The sequence below is a fragment of the Ixodes scapularis genome, unplaced genomic scaffold (assembly GCF_016920785.2).
Source record: "Ixodes scapularis isolate PalLabHiFi unplaced genomic scaffold, ASM1692078v2 PGA_scaffold1__304_contigs__length_218370807, whole genome shotgun sequence".
Taxonomy (NCBI): Eukaryota; Metazoa; Arthropoda; class Arachnida; order Ixodida; family Ixodidae; genus Ixodes; species Ixodes scapularis.
The window spans coordinates 175408732-175428466 of NW_024609846.1; the positions used below are offsets into that span (position 1 = coordinate 175408732).

Consider the following 19735-nt stretch of genomic DNA (forward strand, 5'->3'; position numbering starts at 1 on the left):
TCAAAAAAAAAACAACTAATGAATTAAAAATTTAAACAAATTACGCTGGCTCAATGATGCTGACAAAGATCGGGGAGAACAGAATGTGTCCCACACAAACCGTGCTCCATTGTCATTTGTGCAAGTTTTCATTATGCACCGGAGACGTTAGCCAGAGACGTTAACCAAGCAATTGAGTGCAGTGCATAAGCACTATCTTATATGGCTCTAGCACGATGTGTGACTTCAATGAAGTGAGCGGTCACACGGTACGATGCCCACCGCCCTGGCCGGCACATATTGCCAGTAGCAGAATGCTTCCAGAATAGGTGTGCTACGCAGCTCAGTGGCTATAGAATCTGACTGCCACCGCACCAACCCCGGTTGGGGCATCATTCCTATGTTTTAAATGCGTTAACCCTCCTTGCCCTGCTGCATGCAGCCGTCTTTCGTTTGGACGGCCGTGGTTTGGACTGGAGTAGTTTTGTGAGGCCGCAGCACGATTCCCGCCGTGCTTTTTTGCTCTGCTCGTTCGCTCGTTAAGTCCACTTTCCCTCGGTCTTGCAGATGCACAACAGCGCTGCGCATGCGCTGTTGTGCATCTTACATCGCTCTTGCAGGGGATGGGACAGGCGCGACGAAGAGGCGTGGTTCACCGCGAATGCGCTGCCGTGCATTTTTCAAATCGCTCGGAAGCACATGCACGCAGGCTTGGTATCGTAAATTGTTGTGTTGTCTGCTAACTCACGGCTACTTTGAAACTGCGCTCGCGTTATGAAATTTATGCAACTACACAGACCTAAGCGGCGCACAGCATGTCCCAAGGTTCGACAAACTTCCTGCCCGACAAACTTCACTGCCGGATATACACTTTGCAAATACAGAGTGAACAGTCTGCAGATCCCTTAGGTGGTGGTTGAGGGATGCTGAGGTGGCTGCATCTAAAACCGTCGATGCCCAGGAGAACAGACTGGCTCACCGAAGACAACAGTGTGCTCTGTTTCAAGTTCGGAACTCACATCCCTCGCTGAGTCGGAACCCTAGCGCTAAGTGCTGACATATTTTGTTGAGAATCAGCCTGCAATTTTGGCACAATGTTTTTTTTCTTAGTTATTTTTTGTTTTTAAAGTTTTTAAATTTCTTTATTATTTTTTATATTTTTTAAACATTATGTATAATCTCAACATCGTGTGACGCTCCCAGCGAGCCACTCGTTCTCGATGCTCGTTCGCGATTATTTTCTCGCAGAAAAACACCGCAAAAAACACTTCCTGCGGTAAAAAAAAATATATTTCTCAATCAAACGAGAAAAAACTATAAAGAATTGGTTCCCCTTAAAAAAAAAAAAAAAGCAGCATGAGTCATGATTTTGAAAGGAAAGCGCTTATGCAAACGCCCATATTTTGGGAAATTGCATTAAAAAAATGCAAATGCCAGAGAGATTTGATTTTGAAAAATCTGATAGACCGAGCCAGGCCAGCAAGAGCAATGGTGGAGCTGACCACGTAAAAAATCAATGCAAACACGGTTTCGAAATAAGCCCCTTACGCAGTAGATTCCTGACAGCGCGAGAGACGAGCGAATCTTGCCCAGCATCACGCCAGCGTGGCCGTCAAACAAGTCGATTCCACGAAGGTCCTTCTCCTTGAACTTCGGGTCAGGGTACCGTCCCACGACGACGAAGTCTTCCGAGGGATGCCAGGTTGCCTGGAAGTAGGCAGTAAAGAGAAGATGTTTTTAACATACTTCAGTCACACCACTTCTGATTTTTGTGCCTCATGCAACTAAACAAGCGCCATGACTGCATAGCAGAAGTGGAAAGAAACTGAAAGCCACAAGCGAGTTTGTTGTCTGTCGCTTAAAGGGATAATGCCGCTTAAAAAAAAGATTAAATTTTTGTGCAAAAAACACAACCCCTGATTTTTCTTTTGCTGCAAATCGCACATCTTATAGCCAAAAAAAAAAAAAAGAAGTTAAACGAAAATTGGTGACCAGGTAATTTGTTTTTACCCTGGTCCTCTGAAAAATACATCAGCATAATGCATGTCTACTTTTCCAGAAAACATGCTCTTTTGTTTAAAGAAAGAGGGCATTCCGTTTCGGGTCGAGACCTAAGAAAAACAAATTGATTAATAGAGATATTCCAAACAGGAGGCTTCAATACTAGCACAACTTGAATCTCCCCCTTCCACAGACAGTAAAATATATGCTAGACATGAAATACTTGTGGTATGCACCATCGACATCTACTCGACTGCACAGTGCTAGGGCAGTTGGAGAACCATCAAACTCAGTAATGCCTTCTAAAAAAAAAGATGAGAAGAAAAGTGGTTCTTGAAATTTCTTTCAAAGTCTTGGGAATGACAACAATGAGGGCTAGCATAAAGTGATCGACCTGCATTGCTGTGAGGTGCTGGAACTGCCTGTGCGGTTGCCGGATGATTGTGACGTCTTGCCAGAGGGGACCCCTGTACACTCGCAGCTCGCTGTTCTGGTCTGTAGTCAGGATGGAGTTGCCGTCCACTCGGCTGAAGTAACCTGTCGGCGATGCACCAAAAGAGGGAATTCCTGGCGTATTCCATCTGAGCGTTACCTCACACATTTGCGCTTCAGCATGACTAAGTGCGTTGTGCCCACATGCAACCACTTATGTGAGGACACAATGGCACATAACGTTACCTATCAGACACAGCCCTGGAGCACTTCTGGTCAGTGTATATCTAGACAGATGGTTTTATAAGGTAATTGTGCTGTGTTTAGACAGCCGGAAGTTATTCAGCCTCAGTGGGCATCTGGTGTCTCAGCTGTAGATGAGAAATTTAGCCAATGCAGCACCACAGCCAGCCTGGAGTTTTTAATGTGCATCACGTAGTAGTGACATTAAAGGGCCCATGAAACGGATTTTGGGTTGGGATAAATCATTTTCGATTGGGATGTTACTAATAGCACATCGTTCAGTGAATCCAAAAGAAAAAAGGTAGAAAGACAAAAGCCTGACTTTCAGTGCGAAAATTTGAAAACACAGCGGACTTTTTCGCACCTCCTCCCCTTCGTAAGCTCTCTGCCTTTTCACAGTGATACATCCGCGGTCCCAAAAGCGCGTCATCAGGTCCAAACTGACGTCACACAAAACCACTTAGTCCCTTCACCCCTAAGCTGACATTGTGGTGGAAGCTACGCGCTTGCCGAACCAATCAGCCGCCTCCCTTTATCACCTGACCTCAATCTTTGCGTGTGGGTATGCGCGAAGGAGCGTGATCATGTGGCAAGTGTGGCTGGCCCAACGAGCATGTAGCTTTCACAGCACTGTCAGCTCCGGGGTGAACGGGTTAGGGAAAGCAACTTTTGTCTGAATTTTGAGCGACGGCTAATCTTCTAGGGGGACAATGGCTCTGTCCGGGTACATAAACCAGATTCCGAACAAGAGGGGCCTCCCCTCTTTTCGTCTTCTTGAACTGTTTGGTGGAATGCGCGATTTATGAGTTGAGGAGAAAAGCTAAACAGGAAAAAGTTGGAAAAGCGTTTCATGACCCCTTTAAGTCTATTCACAATCTATGAGAAAAGGTTGCCTATAACGTTGTCAAACTTAAAAGCTTAAATAGAAAGAACAAAGGTGTCGCTTTAAGGAACCATCCACAATAACTTTTTGTTTTATGCTTAGACATTAAAATGCTGCTCAAAGCCTCGTTTTTTTTTTTTTTTATTCAAATCACCTCTTGGTTGGGGTAGGACGGGAATACATGTAAATTTAGCTTCATCAGCAGTATCCATAAAGGCAGACGGAGAATCTGCTCCACACACATGAAGATGGCTCCCCTTCAAATTATACGCCAAGCAGACATGCAAGGAACCTATCGACCCTTTTGACTTTTACACACATCCAACCAGATTTGCAAGCTTGCTGACATAGCCTGTTGCACATGTACCACCGGCCAATAATGATCATCTCAGCAGTCTGTCGGCTTGAACTCCTTCTGCTTTACAGAACTTGCCAAACCTGACAATACCGACAGAAAAATATGAGCTAGCTGCAAGGATAGCTGTCCTCAGAGATAAGCGAGCAATAGCGTGAAGCCATTAAACTATGAGGTCACTTCAGTGATTTTGTAGCAGGTTGTACCAGGTTTAGTAGCAGGCAAAATATTGGTTTGGAGCAGTCACTGATGTTTTTGAAGCAGACACCAGCATCTGTTCGCCCATCACTTGAAAATTAAAACTTCTCTGCCTCCTCTCTCCTAATAGAAAAAAAATAACATTTGCATCTGCAATTGATTGCATTGCTAAATGAGTTCCTATGATTGAGGGTTTTTTGATAGTACTGAAGTATATTAGTTATTATTTTTTGTAGTCGAATAGATAAGATGCAAGAAGAACACACAGCCTTCTTTAGAAATGAGACTTAGGTCAGAGTAGGTTCAATTTACAATGGTTGTTTAAAAAATGGTTGCAAACTGAAGCACAGCCCAACACTTCAGTTGAGATCAAGCCTCTCTCTCAATCCCTCTTTTACACGCGGTAGTTAATTTAGTTTGTAAATACAATTCCTCCAAGGTTCTGGCAAAAATCAGCATATCTACTAACACGACTATCAATAAAAAGACCCCCTCCTGGAGCTTGATGTCGAGAAACTGTATGACACTAACTACTGGCACCTCATGCATAAGTTGGAGAAGAAGAAGGGCATCACCAAAAACGGTCAAGAGACTGTCCACAGTCGAGTGGAAGTGGGGCGCATCCTGGTCAAGAAAGACTAAAAAATCATCAACAAACCTAAAAACCTTTCTTACATTCAAAGCCCTCAGGCGGTTCGAAAGGACTGTGTCAAGATGCGCTAAAAGTAGATCATTGAAACTTGGTGCTGAACATGAGCCGATCTTGAGTTTTTGTCTCTTGACTGTTTTTGGTGTTGCCCTTCTTCCTCTCTAACCTCTCCAGCCTGAGGTACCAGTAAATAGTGTCATACAGTTTCTCGACTCAAGCTCACCCTCTCTAAGCGTCACCTACGTGGGAGTTACTAGCCTAGAGCCAAGAAGCCCCTGTTACCATATAACTTATCCATTCTAAACTTGTCAAAAAAGGGATTGCAAATTTGTGTATCTTCTAACACCATAATAAATTGCCTGGCAAAAAAATTAAAAAAAATATTTGGGGGTGTCAGTGTCTCTTTAAGCACCAAGGAGCATACACATGCAACAAGAGTACAGTTACATCTGTGGGCATCTGCAACAGTAACTTTCTAAAACGAGCATGTGGGGCACCTGTACCGACATTCAGATTTTTCTCCGCGGTGCTTGGATAATTTGTCATAAAATGTATTGCATGACTCTTTGACCTTCCTTTGCCAGCGTAACTGCCAGTTTCAGATAGAAAGACAACAGATTTGCTAGCAATTTCATGAAACTAGCAAGCCTTAGCGCATGAAGTTGCAAAAAGGATTTTTTCAAAACCTGAAGTGCCTCCCCTTTTTTTTTATTCTCATAGTTTAGCAAATAGGCCAAGGTCATACTTTGTGCAACTAGAGACTTTTCTCAACTTCAAATAGCACAAACGGGTCCGTTTTCTCACTGTTAGACGCGAGAAAGGCAGGCACGAGCATACCCGATTAACGACCACACGGTCGCTGCTCGCCGGTGACGCAGTGGCGGATCCAAGGGGGGGGCGGTGGGGGCAATCGCCCCCCCCAAACGCGTCGCCATTTTTTTTTTTTTTTTTTGTGGAGCCATTGCTTTTTCCATTTTTTGTCTTTTTGCTCACTTTTAAAGCACATCCCTTGGTACGCCAAAAAGTGTGGCGGCAACGCGAAGGGAGTGACGCTGTTGCTTCACTTTCAAGAGCATTCGTAGTGTTACTTATGCGCCATGAAGCCCCTGTTGTCTTTCTTTTGTACGTTTTGATCCTCCTAGACACCGAGAAGAAAATATGACTCAGGAACAACCAGGAAACTGGCACATTATTGACACACGCGTCATACAATGCCACATTGTCGCGTTTTGTCTCGCGCGTATCCCGTTACGTGAATAATTATTTCCGTAAAAAAAAGCACGCTGAACACTCAAATTTGGTCTGCATGAAGCAAATAAAACTTAGGAATGAAATTAAATTATACCTTGGTAGAAAGTCTGTGCCAACCGGGGCGTACTTCTCGAAGCGAAATCTCGCGCGGAATTGTGCACCTCTTTGACGGGCGGTCAACTTGGCAATCTCAAATCGGCATTTGTTTTTCTCCGGAAAGGACTTGCCAAAGGCAGTCATTTCTGGCTCACGCAAAGTGAACAGGCTAAGGCACGTCTCAGTGAAGCTTGAAACTTGTGTCTAGGTGATAGCTGGCACTAAACAAAAACTTTCGTTGGGTGCCTTCACTCCAACTGTCGCATTTTGCCCCGCGTCTCATTTGGCCCATCTTAACCTACTTCACTTTGGACAAACGCAATCTATTAGTTTTGGAGCTTCCCCCACACGAGTGTTCGTGCGGTCGAGGTGTTTTTTGACATATCAGTAGTAGTAACCAGGCATTATGCGCAGCTTTTATCGGCACCCAGCATGCTCGGGCTCACAAGCGCTTAGCTTCGAAAGCATACACTGTAAAAAGTAACCGTCAAATTTACGGCGCTATACGCTAATAAAAAATACAAGTACGCCGTGAAGAGGAATTATCTGAAATGCACCGTAAACGAGCAAAAAAACCGAGAGGGAAACGCAAAACTTCATGGAGCAAGAAAACAGAAAGAAAAGACGCGCTTCGCTAATTGGTCACCACGCTTGACCTTTCGGGAGCTGCGGGAACCCGGAGAGTCTCCTCTCGCCCCTTCACCTCTTTTCTTTGTCCGCGCCAGCCGCGCCAACGCAGAACGTAACTGCCTTAACTGAGAAAAGAAAAAAAAGAGAACTAAGAGCAAACAGTAGAGCAACAATGCGACGTGCTAGAAGCATAAACAAAAGAAAGGAACGTTGGTTGGGACAACGCGGAAAGAAGTGGAAAAAGCTGACGTTCAGTTCATTTTCCCGCCTTCCCACCCGTCTCCGCGCCATTTTGTCCTTGTTCGTTTGTGGCATTCCCGGATTTCTGTGCACCTGAAAATTTGGAGCGGAAGGCAACTGGATACTTGAGGCAGGTATTTCACTATCAATCTGCTGCTTGATTGGCAAGGATAGTGTAATGGTGGCATAAATACAACACTCTAAAAGATGTTTACTTGCAGAATTTGTAGTTTCTGTTCAAGCACGCTTGATGGTTGTGCAATTTGATGAGCACGTTTTCAGCTCTCGAATTCTTAGTGTGTGGACGAAGGATGCTGTCGCCAGTTTGTTACGTATGATGCTCTCAGGTGTCATATTTTGAGAAGACATAGGCATTGGTACGCCTAAGGGAAGTTTGGTTTGTTTCGAGGAGTTTGAAAAGCTTTCAGTGCACTTTGCCACCATGCCTAGAGGAGTGCCACACAAGGGAGGCTTTGCTAAAACATCTAAAAGACCACATCACCGACAGTATTTTGTTTTCGTGTTCGTGCTCCAACTGTCAGAAGGTGTGAAATCATAGTTCGATCACGGCACATTTGAACTGGGTGCATTTACGAGTGACGGGTCTTTTGGGCGACGGCGCATCGCCTGCAGGCCCGCTTCAGGTTGAGGACTCTTCGACTCGGTCGACTAGTGCGGATTCTAATGAAGACAGTGCTGTTAACGTGATGCAATCCCCTAATGATAACTACGACGTGTTAATGTCTCTGTCTGCAGGAGAAAAAACAAAGGCCGTAAAATACGACCTTGTTTTGTTTTTTTTGTACCTAAAGTTCAACGGAACGCTTCTTATGCCGGTATCAACAGTTCAAAAAACCATTTACGAATTTCAACGTCGGCATTTCTTGTACAAACAATACATGTTCGGCCAACTTGCTAAAAGCCTTCAAAACGTGCTTGGTTCAGTCGAGGTTCATAACATCATTGAGTTCATAACATCACTATACAATGATGTTATAAACCTGAATACTACCACCTTTCTCGCCGTTTAAATTGCACCGTAAAAATAACGGCGCGCTGTAAATTTTTTTTTTACCGCAAATTTGAAGGCCGACCGTAGATTTTTACGGTCCCCGTTTAAATTTATCGTAAGCCAGATTTACAGTGCACCGTTATTTTTACTGTACAAGTTTGGCAGCATCAGCTGCCTGGTATTTGACCGTAAATTTTACGGTCAAATTTACAGTCAGGACGCTGCAGTGTAGCGTCCTGACTGGTGCTTCATACGAGCAGGCACGTGTGGCGTGCACGTGAATATAGCTTTGGTAGGCTTGCAATTGCATGTGATTTTCCGCACGAGCAGAGACATTGCGTTGGCCAGATGCCCAGCTTTCTGAGGCTATGCAGTCAAAAGTACGGGAGCGTGTGCCTTGGTGTGCATAGCCACAGAAAGTTCAAAGAGTTCATCCGCTACAGGTAAACCGATACAAAAGCTCTCAAGACCTATATTATGTTATTAGAGTTTAGTAAAAACGATGACTCCACAAAAAATATAAACACTCCTCCCTCCCCCCCCCTCCCCCCTCCTCCTCCTCCTCCTCCTCCTCCTCCTCCTCCTCCTCCTCCTCCTCCTCCCCCCCCCCCCCCCCCCCCCCCGTTTTACGCCGAGGAACCGCCCCCCCCCAAAATGGAGGTCTGGATCCGCCCCTGCGGTGACGTCACGTTTAGATGGCGGGAAAAACGAAAAATCTAGTACGAACAATGTTTTGGTTTTGGCAGCGAACAAAATATAACTTTTTAAATTAACTAGGGTGAACCTAGCGAAACGAGATAGCACTTCGGATCAGGAAGCCATCTGCATTCAGATGATGTTTTTGAATTAGGTAGTTAAAAAAATTGGCAGAGTTCCTCTTTGAGCTCACCTTGGCGCAGGTGTGGCAAAATTCGTAGCAAAAATGGCGCCTTGCCACAAGGTGTGCCGGGGCGCGATTTGGCCCAAATGGCACAGCACTTCCATTCCTGTCACTGCTGCCATTAAAGAGAGCAAGAAAGCAGCCTCACCTGAGTTAACACCGTGCTTGTGCTCGAGTGAAAAGAGGAAGTCCTTCTGTCCCGTCAGTCGGCGGGCATCCCACAGCTTCACCGTGTGGTCCACGGAGGCGGTCAGCACCAGGTTGGGGTCCTTCTTGCTGAACTCAATGTGCTTCACCTTGGATTTGTGCAGGCGCACTGGATTGGGCCATAACTGCAGAGATCCGAGGCAGTTCAAAATCGTAATGTGGTGGACTCAGCTTGCGGTCGTGCCACAAGACTTATTCGAAGCCTTGACCAGAGGTTCTCAGACAGGGTTCCTGGGGACCCTGGTGTTCCCTGGAACAGCCTCAATGGCCTCAGGGGTTTCCCAAGCTCTCAAACTTCCTTGATCATCCCTATCCCCAAGTAAAGTGTTTTACAAGTTCAGCACTATATTAGAAGATCTGAGCCATTCATTGGAGCATGATTAAGGGACACTGACAGGGTATTCATGCTCGCCGAGGTTTTTAGTTGTACGTGACATATGAGAGCCCAACTACCCAGAACACAATTTACGGTTTAAAATTCGGTTTCTTTCCGCTTGAAAACCGCCGATCGAGAACTGGCCGGTTCGAACCGCGCTCACTCTCTTTTTTGTGGTCACGGGCCGTTTTCTAAGGTTTAGACAAGACCACCAAATTGAATCACAGTCGTGGGTCATTGAAGGCACACGTCAATATTCAAAATAGAAAAAATATGAAACCCATTTTTCGTGGCCTCCAAAAAGCTAGAAATATGTTGATTGATAAAAAAGGTTGCACAGACAACCGGAAGCCTTCTGTGCGTTCACTGCATAATTGTCAATATGGCATCGTTTCGCGTATCGTGGGACTAGCGGATGGCAGCGGACGACGGGCGTGGGACCTCTACTTCAGAACTGTCATTCACGGTACCGGCGAATCCTGTCTTCCTTCCAAAGAGAAATTTTGGACCATTCCAACGAATTGATATTCATCCTGTACGACACGCCCGACCAGCAAGCTGATTGCACGAAGACGTCGCCGAGCCGTCGTCCATTCTTGTGGCTGAAGACATCGCTCGCTCATATGTCAAACACGAAGTGCATACTTCTAGTTAAATACGCACGTGTACGGTTTCTTTACTAGGTGTGAATGTGGCCAATGCGTGGTGCTGCCCGACTTCAAGCCAGGAGTGCATGTGCTGGACAGAAATCGGCAGCAAACATTCCAACATACAGTCAACTGGCTGCATTACTACGAATGAAAGAGTACCTTCAGTAGCTTAGTGGTAAGACGTCCACTTCACACGCAGCGGGCACGGGTTCAATCCCTAGTGTGGGCGTACTGTTCATTTTTTTTTTTTTTTTTTATCAAACATTTTGCGATGTTTACATTTCTTTTTTTACAGTTATCACTGAAAAAATAATTGATGTGGATGATACGTCGCTGAACTAAATGGTATGGGATTCCACTTTTGACAACTGCGAACTGAATGTAGTCACTTTCCACCAAATGCAAAAAGCATACGAATCGGGTAGCGTCCGCTTTCCGAGGTTCCCGTAACTGTTCTACAGGAACTGCGGCCAGCCAATGATTCCGACCCGTTGACCTTTCAGAAACTTGTGCACTCTGCCGCAGAATGCCACTTTCAGATGCAGGACATATGAGGCAGCTCTTCACGCAACATCTTGGGAGTATTCTCTTCGGAGCCGATCATGGGAAGTCACCACGGGCACTCACTACTAATTGCCAACCCTTAAATGTACATCACAACTCATCTTGAAATACAGAACAGCGAGCGGAAGAAACATAACTGCAAGGAAATTGCACGGAAAACAGATCCCGCAACGCATTTCGTCTGCTGTGTGAGGGTTTCGGTTTCGAGCAGTTACATTTTTTGGCTTTATTAAAAAAATATGAGACTCTGTAGCAAAATATTAATTAAGTAGTATTCAGACACCGTAATAAATGCCTAACAAAAAATGAAAAAAAAAAAAAAATTTGGGGGGTGTTAGTGTCTTTTTTTAGGCGCCAAGCATACCCTAGAAATTGTACTAAGATATTGAGGTGGGCTAGTTGGATATGCATGATGTAAAAATTAAATAGCGCAAAGGTTAGACAAAGGACAAAGGACAGAACATGTAGACAGGACAAGCGTTAGCGCTTGTCCTGTCTACATGTTCTGTCCTTTGTCCTTTGTCTAACCTTTGCGCTATTTAATTTTTACATCATTCCCTAGAAGGCATATTATTGTTTACAAAGTACCATGTAGGCTTCTGAGCTACTTCACCAAGACAATGCAGAGACCGTAAGGTGTTCTTTGAGATTGAGAAGTTTCAGAACGCCTGCTTTCAAGGTAATGCAACTGGTACATGCACCAAAGAGAATGGGACGAAAGAAAACATACAAGGTGGAACAAAATTGTTAGGTGTGTAGTTTGTTAAAATCAACTAGTTCAACAAACACTCGGGACAATTAATCCACTGCATCACTGCACACGCAGGTTGAACCAACAATCTGTTGCAAATCCGTAACAAGTTGTTGGGGCCTAGTTGGGAGTTGATTCCCAGTTGCGATTCCAACTGGACCTAGTAAGACATTTTCAAAGGGGAAGAGACAAACACCTTGGTTTTGGTGTGCCGTGCTGTGTCCTTCGTTATGGTCCTTGTTGGGGACGAGGGCGTGTACTTATCATTTTCACTTTGTAGCCTGTTTTGTTTTTCCTGTAGGTGTATTCATACGTTGATGAGTTTGACGAGCGTGTTGGGTTAATAATTAATACGAAGAAAGGAAAACACAGACAGGGGACAGAAATGTACAAGTTTTCAGTTCACAGCAACATTTATTCGAAGCCAGCAGAGCTCTGCCGACAAAGACATCGGTTGGGAAAGGAGGGGAAAAGGGTAAGTGGATGGAAAGGAGGCGCATAACTGCAAAAACAAGGAGAAGGCAGAGTGGCCAACGCGTGTGTAATGCCTCAACTTTGAGAGCGAGGACTCCACAAATGAAGGGCCACAATTCCCAGACATCCGAATGACATTGACGCCAATGGGGATCTGCTGTGCATACAAACAGCGATCAGTGAAGCCCACGCTTCCCTTTTGCAGCTTTCATTTGAGGTCGGTCAAGGTGGGGATAATAAAATCTCTCATCTCCTTTGGCTGTGCAAAGTCGTGTCTCCACCATCTGGCACAGAGCACACAAAGTTAGTTTGAATGCCTGAGCGGGGCTGGTTACCCTGTAGACATGGCCTGCTCCGTCATGCAGCAGTTCGTAGCAAACAGAGCTCACTGCTCAGCACGAGTCCTACCACGTGGTAGAAAGGTCGGAATCCCGAACATCCACAGCGTTCGGCCCCTGGCAACCCGGTACGGGAAAAAGGTTGCATTTAGATGCAGCTTTAAACTGAAGTCCATGTGTAAGCCGGTAAACGGAGGCAGTTCTCTACCAGTGTGTGTAAAAAAAAGACATGGCACAGCATACGTATGGTGCACCACACAAATGGTTTATTCAATCTCCCTGCAGTGTGGCACGGAATACATCGGCCAAACGGGACGGCGCGTGAATGACCGCCTCTGTGAGTACAAAAGGGAGTGTACGTCGCCAGCCGAGGGCTCTCTTCACCTGACTGCAGTCCACACGAAAGGCTGCAACACATTCGTTCCGAAATTTGAAAACAACTACGTATCCTCAAAGGACACCGGGAATGATGTGGTAGCGAGGTGAATGAGGCATTCTGAATGACGTTATCTGGCTCTAAAGTGGCGACACCTTCACCGAGGCCGGAGGTTGATTTTCCACGACCGGAGATGATACGATCACGCTCACCCCCTAGTTAGTGAATAAGAAACTTTTTGTATATATGTATGGTACGCCATGGAGCAACCGCGGCAGCTAAGAAGGGAGGGGGGAAATCAGGCATCAGGGGCTCCAAGGGTCGTGCATGTGTGCGCCAGGGAGGCGGGGATTGGCATGTTTGGGGGTGATGCGGCGGCCGCTGGTCCACAGGAGAACAGCAGGGTGGTTGGCGGCGGAGAGGATGGTGGTCTGGTTTTTGTCAGTCACATGCTCTTGGCTTGACGTCGCTGTCATTGCACGTGTGTCGGCCACTCTGCCTTCATGTTTTTGCAGTTATGCGCCACCTTTCAATCTACTTCCCCTTTTCCCCTCCTTCTTCAGCCAATGTCTCTGTGTGCGGAATTCTGCAGGCTTCGAATAAATGTTATTGTGAATTGAAACGTTGCACATGTCTGTCTCTGTCCCCTGTTTGTGTGTTGCTTTCTTCATAATAAGTGATGCGTATTTATATGCTTATGTGTTTACACCCGCTCAGCTGTGGGCTAGCAGGTGCACTTGTGCAAGGGACCTAATCTTTCTGCCTAGCCTTGCATGCTGATGAGTAAAAAATAAAACTGTGCAAATAAAAATTATTAATATTATTACCATTATTATTGGTACCACTGTTTCTTTGGTGGAATCGTTGCAGCATATTGCCAACTTTCCCAGATATAATGCAGTTCCACAAATAGCTTTATCTACAGTCACCTGACAAGCGATTTTGCAGCTTCTGTTAATGCACCCGACCACCATGCCACAGAAATGAAGACAATGCTCCACCCCCCGAGATTAGCATGGAGCATTGACGATGGAGCACCATTACACGGCGCAGCGCCAAACATGTATCAGTTGAAACCCTATCCTATGCGGAGCCCAAGTTTGTCCGCTTCTTGCACACGGGTTCCGATGATGTCAGAGCGCCGAGCTCTTATCGGCTGATTGAAAAAAATGGTCGGTACACCTCAAGGCATCTAGCATTGAGGTCTACCCAGTATCCTTTACATCAAAGCCAATCAGAGCTCAGTGTAATTCTGACGTCACTGCAGCTCCTGTGCAAGAAGCAGACGACTTGCTCTCTGCATAGGTACCAGCCATAATGAACAAGGAAAGTAAACTCACCACTTTCCCCTCCGGTGAAAAGGCGTAAACCTTGCCGACATTGTCTCCAGCAAGTATCAACTTCTGCTGGTAGCAGACGTCAAGAGCCGTGAACCAGACCCTGAAATTGTGAAGAAAGAAAACCATCTGCGTCGCAGTACTTGCCACTGGGTGTTTATACTATTATAATGCTACAAAAGGTTTTTGAGGGATTGTTGGAAAACATAATTAAAATGTAAACGAGATACTTAAAATTAAAAAAAAAGGTAACTCAGGTTTTAGTGTGATTAATACTTCAGCAAGGTAAACTTAAAATGTCAGCATCATTTCAATGGAGCTAAATAGCTTTTGTCTCTAGGTCTATGCCCCTGGATTAAACAATTGGCAAGGTCATTGCTGAATTCTCTCTCAGTATTATATTAAAAGAAAAGATTTGCAAGCCTACATTACAAGCTGAAGAGCAGGAAGGTGGAGGTCAGGGCATATAGAAACAGTAAACAAACAAGACAAGGAATGACACAATGAAAGAGATGCCTGTGTAGCCTTGTCTTGTTCATATTATGTTTTCAATACTCTCTACATACCCTTGTTTTATCTTCACTGTTATATTTTCATATAGTACTCTGATCACCTCGTCTTCTTCTATCGACTGACACGGGCTTGACGTCACGGAGCTGCGGCGGCGCTGTGATGTGACTCAGTGATGCGACTGGCTTTAAGCCATTTTGGAGCACCTTTCGGAGCAGCCCAAACAGTGCTTTCGAGAAGCAAGTGTGGCCTCTGGAGCAGCCAAAACAGTGTTTTGGAGCAGCAAAATTGGCTTTTGAAGCAACCAAAACAGTGTTTCGGAGCAGCTAAAGTGGCTTTTGGAGCAGTTATTCTTAGAAAAATAAAAATATGTGTTTTAAGTGCTGGACAAACGAAGGGCACTTTGTGTTCTGTTGTGATGTGACGTGTTGTGACGGAACCCGCTGCTTGTGTCTTTACCGCAGAGTCATCCCACAAGTGTACAGTGCTGAAGGCATTGCCGAACAATTCCGAAAGACCGCTTGCTACTGTTTTAATGGTTCCCAACATGCCAGATTTTTGTCAAAAGTAAGCAAACATGAAACAATGGATTGCAAGCGTCCCGGCTGGTGCCTTGGTCGTGCAATCATGTTTGCATGCACATGAGGGCAACTTCAGCAGGCTTGATTTGCGCATGCTTCGTCACTCAAGCGGAGACAACGGCTCTTCGATCGAAACCGAAACCACGCCCCCAAAATTGTAGGCAAAATATAACTGTCCAGCATACGACAAAAAACAGTCCAGCGGCACGTAATTGCCAGGCCAGCAGGCGAGGTACAAGCTAAAAACACAGACAAAAAAACAACCTAAGCACATTGATGCAAGACATTGCGAGCCAGGGTCAAAAAGTTCTTTGAGCGCTTTGTGCAATGACTGAACTTGAGACAAATAATCGCACTGTGCAGGTTCAGTGTGCAGACATTGCCTTCTTTGCTTTAGCTCATTTCTCTTCACCAACTTTCTTCCTCAGCAAATTTTTCACGTACCGGGGTCCCTCTCGAAAGAAAGCCCATCGAGAGAAAAGGTAATCAATATTTCGACACGGAAGTCTTTGACTTAAAGAAGGATTTTTGCAGTAGCGCATGATTTAAAGAAGAACAGGAACGTTGATGAACATGCGGCGGTACTTATGTTTCAATTTAAAAAGTGCTATATTTTCAGCAACGTGGGGACGGCAGGATTTTAAGGCACATATATTTCTAGCCACGGAGCCACGGAAATCAGAGTTTGAGCACCTCAAAAATCTGTAAATGTAGGAAATTACAAAACCTACAACAGCGACTACAACAAAATTTGAAAACATGACGCTCACTCGTGACTGTTCGTGTCGCTGAAGACTTGGGGCTGGGCACCGCCGAAATCCTGCAGCATCACCCGTCCAAGAAGTGTGGCCGTGTACATCCGCTGTGCATCGCCCTTGAGGAACTTCATTGCAGCCACTGAACCCCCATTGCCCATCTGCATCAAGAAACGCCCGACTGAACAGCCTGAGAAAAGATGGACAAGTTTCTATGCAAACTCATTTCCTGATATGTGCATGCTTCTGTAGCTATAAAGTAGAATCGAGTTAGAGTTTGCATTCCCTGCTTGGCCCCCAAAAAGAAGGAAGTGTGTATACAGTTGGCCTGTGGCTAAACTCGAAGCTGATTAAAATAGCCAAAAACAGTATGCCAGTCAAAAAAGATATAACTGGTATCACCGAGCTGTGACCGCATGACCCGGCTATTAACTGGCTTTTGCTCCAGCAGCTGCTGCCCTACAGGAGAGTTTCCATTCCCATAAAGATATGAAGAATTGAGATCAGCTGAATGAAATTAGAGAACAAGAACAACTTTTGAAAGACTTTTTAAATCTAAGATGACATGGAGGGTCGCCCTATAGTGACAGAACTCGATCACGTCAATCAGGAACACATACTGGAATTGTGTACCAATATTCTTTTGGCAATCCATATACACATATGGAAAGTGTTCTTTCCAATTTAAACAAATGAAGCATAGCTGTGCCATGTACTGATGCTTAATTAAGAGGCAAACACTCCCCCCTCTATCAGAATATGTATAGCCCTTGTTAACAAGGTTTGTAAGCTTCATAATTTTTCTTTTTTAACTATATGAAGGGGATTTTGGATGTCCAGAAACTGAAGAAACCACGAGTTATGGTCCATACAGCCATACTAATTCTCTTATACATGCATGCCAAGTAGACTTACCGAATGAGGCATGGGGCTTACCTCATAGCTCGTTTCATGCACATTTAGGAAACTGAATACAGACAATGAAATTTTGAGTAGCCACTGACAGAATAAAAACAGCAGGGCAGCTCTTTTGGGTGCCTGGACTCCAGCACACACTCAATCGTTACATTCTGTTAATTGTGCTTTGAATGTGCATGCTCGAAGCTCATGAGATGCCAAAATGTTATCAGAGGTAGAAAGCTTGCGCTGGAGACGAGAAAACTGAAAGACCTATTTTCACCTTGACAGTGGCTTTGTCATCTTAAAGCCATTGTCCACCAAAGCAAACATAATGTAGGCCAGTAGGCCTGTCATAATAGCATGCAACACGCAGAAAAACATGCAGGTTTGAACGAAAAGAAATCTAACCGGAGGAGTCCCGGTCCGTTTGTCGGGCGCCGAAGAATTCCAGAGGACGATCTCTCCCGTTTTGGAGCCGAAAGCACAGAGCTCTGGCTGGCTGGGGTGCCACTCGATGCAAGTGATCCGTGCCAACTGCTGAAACTGCAGCCCTGCCGTCGGTGGCTTCACTTCGAATTTCAGAATGTTGTCGGCGAGGAGTTGCCTCTTGAACTGCGACACATTGCAAACGGTCATGGAAAAAGACAACCTTTATTGTACGCATCCCTTTATTCTAGCGATCTCAGAGACCAATCTGCACATTCCTCATTTTTCTTCATACAGGAACATCTAGCAGACAACAAAGGCTACACAAAATAAACACATGATGAAAGATGCACAGAATAACATAAAGTACAAATAATAACCACATTTTCAACAATTAAGAATAGTCATTTTCAAAAATCCCTGCATGCAACGCTGCACACATTGCATTATGGGAGCAGTTTAGTCATGAAGAGGACTGGCATGGTTTCGATTTCGACTGCTTCGTTAACCAAGTAGTTCACCTCAGCACTGCATAAAAATAAAGTCAGTGCTCGCTTGCACTGCACCCATTCACCTTCGTGACAGCCCATTGAAACACGGACCTCCAGCGGCCGTAAGGACAGCAAGGAGGAAGAGTATGGTGGCCATGTCCCAAACCTTTCTGGCAGGCTGGCTGCAACTCTAAAAATGCAACATGACCTCTTGGGCCATGGAAAATTTGCCCAATGAGGAGAAGGTGGAACAGGATGACCGGTCCAGTATGCAGCTTTTTCCCCCCTGTGGGTTCATCATACCCAAATTCAATTTCCTTTGATTCTATTTAGTTAAAAGTGGTTAGCCATTTATGTCCTTTGTAAATAGGGTGATTGAAATAAGCAGGCCTGATCTAAATATGGGCCATAAAAATCGGTGCCTGCACAAAGCGATTTAAACTTTTTGTCAAAGGTGTCAAAGGCAGGTCGGTTTTACTTTGTAAAATTACAAAGCATATCTCCCTTTCAGAAAAAAAAAACTAGGACCAGAAAACTTGCCACAATTACGGTGAATGGCGATACAGACGGCCCAGTCAAGTGGCAGGGTGCACGTATTGATAGATGACACTACCTCCTTATCGAGACTGCTCACGACGATTGTAGTCTATTAAAATTAACATATTCTTTTTGTAATGTACCTTTGGTTTAAATATAAATGAAAACACTAACAGCAAAACTTAAATTAAAAATTGTAGAGCCCTTCCACTTTACGTGAAGATGGAGAAGCAGCGAAGCTGTTAATTATCTTCACAACATGTAGGATGATGCCTAGAGGACGACCTCAAGGACGACTTCTAGAATGACGTCTAGGACGACCTCAAGGACGACTTCTAGAATGACGTCTAGGACGACCTCAAGCACGACGCCTAAAACGGCCTCAAGGACGACATCTAGGACGAGATCAAGGACAACGCCCAGGACGACCTCAAACGACCTCAAGGACAACTCCTAGGACGACCTCGAAGACGGCTTTGAGGACAACGTCTAGGACGACCCCAAGGACGGCTTTTTGAACGATGCATAGAGGACCATCTCAAGGACAACTTCTAGGACGCCGCCTAGAGGACGACTTCTAAGACTATGTCTAGGACGACCTCAAGAATGACTTCTACGACAACCTCGAGGATGAAGCCTAGGACGACCTCTCCGATGATGCCTAGAAATGATAACAAGGAATCAGGACCTCACTATCTGATAATGCCAAGGAAGGCTTACTCATACTGGTTAATTATCTTCACAACATCTAGGATGATGCCTAGAGGACGACGTCTAGGACGACCTCAAGGACGACTTCTAGAATGACGTCTAGGACGACCTCAAGGACAACGCCTAGGACGACCTCAAGGACGACGCCTAGGACAACCTCAAGGATGACATCTAGGACGAGCTCAAGGACAAGTCCTAGGACAACCTCGAGGACGGCTTTGAGGACAACGTCTAGGACGACCCAAAGGACGGCTTTTTGGAACGATGCCTAGAGGACCATCTCAAGGACAACTTCTAGAAAGACGCCTTGAGGACGACCTCAAGGCTACCTTGAGGACGACTTCTAGGACGATGTCTAGGACGATCTCGAGGACGACGCCTAGGACAACCTCTCGGATGATGCCTAGAAATGATAACAAGGAATCAGGACCTCACTATCTGATAACGCCAAGGAAGGCTTACTCATACTGGTTGCCACCTCTGTTTGTTTTTATTTATTCATGTTTGCCATGACAAATGGGGAGTTTTCTGTCGACATGTGAGGAGGCATTTTTCCCCAGACCCTAGCGTATAACAATTTCATTGTAAAAAAAAAGAAAAAGAAAAAGCTGTTGCATAAATGATTGCACTCTTGCTCCCGACAGATTTCTTCTGTGTGTCGTCTGCTTTCTTTTGCTGGCTGGCTGCACCTCCTGACACTGCTCCCGACACTATCTATCAATACGAACGGGCAACCAACGTGCCTTGCCACTCGACTCAGTCGTATGCGTTGTCGTCCGCTACTGACCCTGGCAAGTCTTTTGGCTCTATATTTTACAGAAAAGAAGCTACGCTTTGTAATTTTACAGGATAAAACCAACCTATAAAATACACCTTTGATGAAAAGTTTAGATTGCTATGTG

General features: G+C 45.1%; 1 protein-coding gene across 1 annotated transcript in view; it reads right to left on the minus strand.

Annotated features, from left to right (window-relative positions):
- LOC8029177 (DNA damage-binding protein 2) overlaps nt 1-19735 on the minus strand; it is a 30442-nt gene that overhangs the window by 6946 nt on the left and 3761 nt on the right. The window contains exons 2-7 of the mRNA XM_029989646.4: nt 17077-17280; nt 15784-15929; nt 13926-14025; nt 8998-9181; nt 2375-2517; nt 1528-1686 (exon numbers count right to left, since the gene is read on the minus strand). Of these exons, the coding sequence (XP_029845506.2) occupies nt 1528-1686; nt 2375-2517; nt 8998-9181; nt 13926-14025; nt 15784-15929; nt 17077-17280 (936 nt within the window). The remainder of the gene's footprint in view (nt 1-1527; nt 1687-2374; nt 2518-8997; nt 9182-13925; nt 14026-15783; nt 15930-17076; nt 17281-19735) is intronic.